The sequence below is a fragment of the Electrophorus electricus genome, chromosome 7 (genome assembly GCF_041902795.1).
Source record: "Electrophorus electricus isolate QZ-2024a chromosome 7, ASM4190279v1, whole genome shotgun sequence".
Taxonomy (NCBI): domain Eukaryota; kingdom Metazoa; phylum Chordata; class Actinopteri; order Gymnotiformes; family Gymnotidae; genus Electrophorus; species Electrophorus electricus.
Window position 1 is genome coordinate 405001 of NC_137503.1, and position 8110 is coordinate 413110.

General features: G+C 43.1%; 1 protein-coding gene across 5 annotated transcripts in view; it reads left to right on the forward strand.

Annotated features, from left to right (window-relative positions):
- Positions 1-7996, forward strand: part of nbeal1 (neurobeachin-like 1) — a 54939-nt gene extending 46943 nt beyond the window's left edge. For 3 of the 5 annotated variants that reach the window (XM_081717255.1, XM_081717257.1, XM_081717256.1), the window contains 3 exons: positions 4053-4201; positions 4362-4566; positions 5455-7996. In XM_081717255.1, coding sequence (XP_081573381.1) covers positions 4053-4201; positions 4362-4566; positions 5455-5556 — 456 coding nt within the window. In that variant the 3' untranslated portion in view covers positions 5557-7996. The remainder of the gene's footprint in view (positions 1-4052; positions 4202-4361; positions 4567-5454) is intronic. The other 2 variants (XM_035524239.2, XM_035524241.2) reach the window with 1 other exon arrangement.
- Positions 7997-8110: the final 114 nt, after the last annotated feature.

The window sequence follows — 8110 nt, forward strand, 5'->3', positions numbered from 1 at the left end:
ACACACACACACAGAGGTATGCATACACCATACACACACACACACACACACACACACACACACACAGAGGTATGCATACACCATACACACACACACACACACACACAGAGGTATGCATACACCATACACACACACACACACACACACACACAGAGGTATGCATACACCATACACACACACACACACACACACACACACACAGAGGTATGCATACACCATACACACACACACACACACACAGAGGTATGCATACACCATACACACACACACACACACACACACACACACACACACACAGAAGTATGCATACACCATACACACACACACACACACAGAGGTATGCATACACCATACACACACACACACACACACACACACAGAGGTATGCATACACCATACACACACACACACACACACACACACACACACACAGAGGTATGCATACACCATACACACTACACACACACACACAGAGGTATGCATACACCATACACACACACACACACACACACACACACACACACACAGAGGTATGCATACACCATACACACTAGACAGACACACACGCACACACACAGAGGTATGCATACACCATACACACTACACACACACACACAGAGGTATGCATACACCATACACACACACACACACACACACACACACACACACACACACACACACACAGAGGTATGCATACACCATACACACACACACACACAGAGGTATGCATACACCATACACACACACACACACACACACACACAGAGGTATGCATACACCATACACACACACACACACACACACACACACACACACACACAGAGGTATGCATACACCATACACACACACACACACACACAGAGGTATGCATACAAGATACACAATAGACAGACACACACACACACAGAGGTATGCATACACCATACACACACACACACACACACACACAGAGGTATGCATACACCATACACACACACACACACACACACACACACAGAGGTATGCATACACCATACACCATACACACACACACACACACACACACACACAGAGGTATGCATACACCATACACACACACACACACACACACACACACAGAGGTATGCATACACCATACACACACACACACACACAGAGGTATGCATACACCATACACACACACACACACACACACACACACACAGAGGTATGCATACACCATACACACACACACACACACACACACACACACACACACACACACACACAGAGGTATGCATACACCATACACACACACACACACACACAGAGGTATGCATACAAGATACACAATAGACAGACACACACACACACACACACACACACACACACAGAGGTATGCATACACCATACACACACACACACACACACACACACACACACACACACACACACACAGAGGTATGCATACACCATACACACACACACACACACACACACACAGAGGTATGCATACACCATACACACACACACACACACACACACACACACACACACACACACAGAGGTATGCATACACACACACACAGAGGTATGCATACACCATACACACACACACACACACACACACACACACACACAGAGGTATGCATACACCATACACACTACACACACACACACAGAGGTATGCATACACCATACACACACACACACACACACACACACACACACACAGAGGTATGCATACACCATACACACTAGACAGACACACACGCACACACACAGAGGTATGCATACACCATACACACTACACACACACACACAGAGGTATGCATACACCATACACACACACACACACACACACACACACACACACACACACACACAGAGGTATGCATACACCATACACACACACACACACAGAGGTATGCATACACCATACACACACACACACACACACACACAGAGGTATGCATACACCATACACACACACACACACACACACACACACACACACACAGAGGTATGCATACACCATACACACACACACACACACACAGAGGTATGCATACAAGATACACAATAGACAGACACACACACACACAGAGGTATGCATACACCATACACACACACACACACACACACACAGAGGTATGCATACACCATACACACACACACACACACACACACACACAGAGGTATGCATACACCATACACCATACACACACACACACACACACACACACACAGAGGTATGCATACACCATACACACACACACACACACACACACACACAGAGGTATGCATACACCATACACACACACACACACACAGAGGTATGCATACACCATACACACACACACACACACACACACACACACAGAGGTATGCATACACCATACACACACACACACACACACACACACACACACACACACACACACACAGAGGTATGCATACACCATACACACACACACACACACACAGAGGTATGCATACAAGATACACAATAGACAGACACACACACACACACACACACACACACACACAGAGGTATGCATACACCATACACACACACACACACACACACACACACACACACACACACACACACAGAGGTATGCATACACCATACACACACACACACACACACACACACAGAGGTATGCATACACCATACACACACACACACACACACACACACACACACACACACACACAGAGGTATGCATACACCATACACACACACACACACAGAGGTATGCATACACCATACACACACACACACACACACACACACACAGAGGTATGCATACACCATACACACACACACACACACACACACACACACACACACACAGAGGTATGCATACACCATACACACACACACACACACACACACACACACACACACACAGAGGTATGCATACACCATACACACACACACACACACACACACACACACACACACACACAGAGGTATGCATACAAGATACACAATAGACAGACACACACACACACACAGGGTATGCATACAGCATACACACTACACACACACACACACACACAGAGGTATGCATACACCATACACACTACACACACACACACACACACACAGAGGTATGCATACACCATACATACACACACACACACACACACACACACACACACACACAGGTATGCATACACCATACACACACACACACACACACACACACACACACAGACACAGAGGTATGCATACACCATACACACACACACTAATACATATACACATGTATACATTAATACATATACATATGTATACATTAATACACATATAGACATGTATACATTAATACATATACACATGTATACATTAATACACATACATATGTATACATTAATACACATAGACATGTATACATTAATACATATACACATGAGCACGCTCAGAGTGAGGTCACCTGCACATGTGCTGCACCATACACACACACACACACACACACACACACAGAAGTATGCATACACCACACACACATGGTATACAAATGCTGTGTAACAGACATGATTGTGGTTATACTGCCTATTACATGTGGTAAACACCCACATTAATACATATACACATGTATACATTAATACACATATAGATATGTATACATTAATACATATACACATGTATTCATTAATACACATATAGACATGTATACATTAAAGCATATACACATGTATACATTAATGCACATGTATACATTTAACATACATATAGACATGTATACATGAATACATATATAGGCATGTATACATTAATACACATATACACGTATACATTACTACATATAGACATGTATACATGAATACACATATACACATGTATACCTTAATACACATACATATGTATACATTAATACACATGTATACATTTTTATATATCTATATATATATATATATATATATATATATATAAATGTATACATGTGTATGTGTATTAATGTATGTGTGTGTGTGTGTGTGTGTGTGTGTTTGTGTGTGTGTGTTTGTGTGTGTGTTTGTGTGTGTGTGTTTGTGTGTGTGTGTGTGTGTGTGTGTGTGTGTGTGTGTGTGTGTGAGATCAGGATAAGAACACACTACACCTGTACTCTGTGAATGGGAAGCACCTGTGTAGTGAACCTCTGAAGGAACAGGTGACTGACATGTGTGTGTGTGGAGAGTTCATAGTCACAGGCAGCGAGGAGGGCTTGCTATCTATCAGAGACCTGTACAGGTAGTCACCTCTCCTCCCCTCTTTCTCTCCTCCTTACTCTGCCATTTCAACAAAATGTTATCACTATTGTATTTTATGTTTGTATCTTGTTTTCATTTGCATTCAGCGGTTAAAGTGTGTTATCTGATAATACCTCCTATTCTCTTGGTTCCCATGGCAGCCTGGCGCTGTGTGCGTCTCCCATGGCGATGCGCAAGCCTGTCCGATGTGTGTCCGTGACGAAGGAGCACTCTCACATGCTGGTTGGGCTGCAGGACGGGAAGCTGATCCTGGTGGGAGTGGGCAAGCCTTCCGAGGTAAAGAATTCCCTGAGGAACTACATTTCCCAGAGGATGGAGGGGTCGCCACTAATGAGCACGCTCAGAGTGAGGTCACCTGCACATGTGCTGCACCTGCGAGACCAGAATACCTTCAGTCCAGATATGACATAAAAGAACACACACACACACACACACACACACACACACACACACACACACACACACACACACACACACACACTCATGCAGTCCCTCCATAGTGATGGAGAGACATGAGTCTGCATGTAAGGTCCTGAAGATCTGCCCCTGCCTCTTTCACGAGAGCAGCTGTTTGGTTTGTAATCAAATGATACCGTTTGTAAATAAATGTTGTTTATCAGTGGTATGACAGGGCAGCCAGGGCTGGGTTAAACTGGGTTATTCTGGATCCTGGACACTCTGGGCTACACTGTGAGCTTTTCCGTACTAAATCCTCATATAAGCAGAAGAGAGGAAGACTGTCTAGACACAACATGATGAAGTTACCACTGCTCACACACAGAACACACAGATGCGTTGTTCAGGATTACCTCTTCAGCAGGTGTAGTCACAGAAGTACTGATGGTACTGATGTTGTTCTCGATACTGTTCTAAACACCACTCTGTTCTAGATACGGTTCTAGATGCTGCTCTAGTGGCCAGGTTGTAGTTCACGATGCACTCAGATTCGCATTTTAGCAAGTGATATAAATATAAATATTATTATATATATATTTCATATTTTTGAGCTATCAATATCTTTTCATCTCAAGTTTATTTTTCATATCCCAACTGTCTGGCTTCACTCACCAACTCCATTGTTGATTTACTTGAAGTCAAGTACTGATAAAGAATAAATAATAATAATAATAATAATAGACTAATTTTACTCATCAGTAATATTTTCTTTTTCTTTGTACTTCACATTCATTATCCTTTACTGCTCTATCCATTTCTCCTCCCCTCTCCTCTTAGATGCGCTCTGGCCAAATCACGCGGAAATTCTGGGGTTCCAGTAAGCGTCTGACCCAGATCTCATCCGGAGAAACGGAGTATCTCACCCAAGATCATCTCTGACTCCCACCCTAGTCCCCAGTCCCACTGCCTGATTAGCCCACTGCTCTGTCAGTCACCACAGTCTCCCAATCAGGGAGAAGCATGTGCTGATGGCTGCTGTAGTCCTGTGGTGTTGTGCTCTGTTTGTGTCTGTGATGCAGTAGAGCAGTGGCTGAACTGGTGGGGGCGCAGTGTCCAGCTACGTGTGTTCTCCACCCCAACACCACCCTCAAATACCCCCAACACCCCGTAACCATCCCCCACCAACAATAATGTGTGCGCGTGCGTGTGTGTGTGTGCATGTGTGTATGTGTATGTGTGTGTGTGTGTGTGTGTGTGTGTGTGTGTGTGCGCACGCACCCATTTTAAATATTCCATTTGTCAGTGGCCTTTTTGTTTCTTACATCGCTTTCTCTCTCACACACACACACACACACACACACACACACATTATTTTAGCGTTCAGGCCACTGAGATATGTACAGAAAAGGTTTATGTCCAAGATAACTGACCAAGACAGGGAAGCACACATTACACATGGTATGTGTTTATTCAAGGCAGGAGGTGTGTGTACTTGTGTTTGTGAGCAGACTTTTTGTGTCTAACCGTTGAATGTGTTTTTTACTTGAAATCTGGATGATTTATTTAAATACAGATTGAGTGATTTTTAATGTTGTGGCTATAACTGAAGTCTCAGTATGACCTGTAGTGCTTCTGTTTGCGATGCATTGGGAATCCACTACAGCTCATGTCACGGGGGCCTGAAGGGCTTTATGAGTGCTAACTAAGCAATATGACCCCCACAGCAAACTATAAATGACTGCTAATGGTACATTCCACTTTCACCTGCAGTGACTGACAAACACCTTTCAGTCTTCTTGATGTTTCAACAGGGCAAAACATTTGTGTAACATACAGGAAACCAGTAACACACACACACATACAAGATAACACAAACACACGATAACAGTAACACACACTCACAGGATCAGTGACACACAGGATACCAGTAACACACACACACATGTTCAGTAACACACACACACAAACTTGAACTTGAACACACATGTTTAGTAACACACAGGATACCAGTAACACACACACACACACACACATGTTCAGTAACACACAGGATACCAGTAACACACACACACACACACACACACACACACACACACATGTTCAGTAACACAGGATACCAGTAACACACACACATGTTCAGTAACACACAGGATACCAGTAACACACACACACGTTCAGTAACACACAGGATACCAGTAACACACACACACACATGTTCAGTAACACACAGGATACCAGTAACGCGCACACACACACACACACACACACACATGTTCAGTAACACACAGGATACCAGTAACGCACACATACACACACACACACACACACACACACATACATGTTCAGTAACACAAAGGATAACTTTTCCTCTCATGTGAGCTGTTCTGCTGGCTCCTCCTCTACCTTAACGTTTAAGCCATTCAGTCACAGTTTACTATGCAGTAAAACTCCTTGGCCTTCTAGAAAATTCTCAGAGGAGTTTGTGTCTTTGATCTCCCATATGCAGCTTTTCTTTTATCAGGTCAGGACGTGGGTTTGTATGGGTATGTGTTGAAGGTGAGATTGTGAACTTTGACTGTCTACTCTATTAACGAGTTGTGCTTCGTTATTCATGGCTGTGTTGGGAGTGGTCATTGCTGACCTCACAGGATCCCGTGTCATGCCAGATTCTGTAATATGACTGATTATGTTGTCGAGTGTATTGGACTGTTTGTGCTTGGAGGGTGATGATTTGTTTGGGTCAAAGTTCAAAGGTGATGTCTAAGTTTAGTAATTGGGTGTGCTGGGGAGAGATTTTTGGTTTATTTTATTTGTTGTCTGAAGTGCTTCCTGTCACTGTGTGTGTAATGTACAGCAGGACAACTGTCCCAGAATGCACCTTCGTTCTTCTGTGGTAGAGGTTTAGTTTCAAATGGGTTGATTTGTTTTTTCTTTTATAAAAATCCTCTATGGAAGTAGGTGGAGTGCCTTTGATATTCTCTTCCTTCTGTGCTTCGCGCTTGCGTGATGCAGGTGTGATGCAGCCTAAGCTCTGTATGAGCCTGGATTTCCAGACAGCAGCATTCCACGGTGCATGGAAAACTGTGGGAACCAAAAATTTAAGAAAAACACTCATCTAATCAGAATCAATCAGAATCAAGCATATCAGATCTGTGATTCAGTAGCTTTGCTCAGTCACCAGTGGATGTGTGAATGTGTGTCCTGTTTATTTATAAATACAGTTAGAAATGTACAGCATGATTTTTATTTCCATGTCTGAATTTTATTTTTTGCACTTTCCTGGTACTGATTTGTTTTAAATGTCTCTTTGATCTGTACAGACTGACTGCTTTGTATAACACTTGGAAAACTATAATTAAAGTTGTGTTGGAGATCAGAACGCTCTTCTTGTGCTTTATGAATGAACGCTTACGGTTTCAGGTGACTTTAGCTCTGAGTAATACGATGCTTCAGTGTCATGGTGTCTGTGTCTTTATTTATTGTTTTAGTGTTT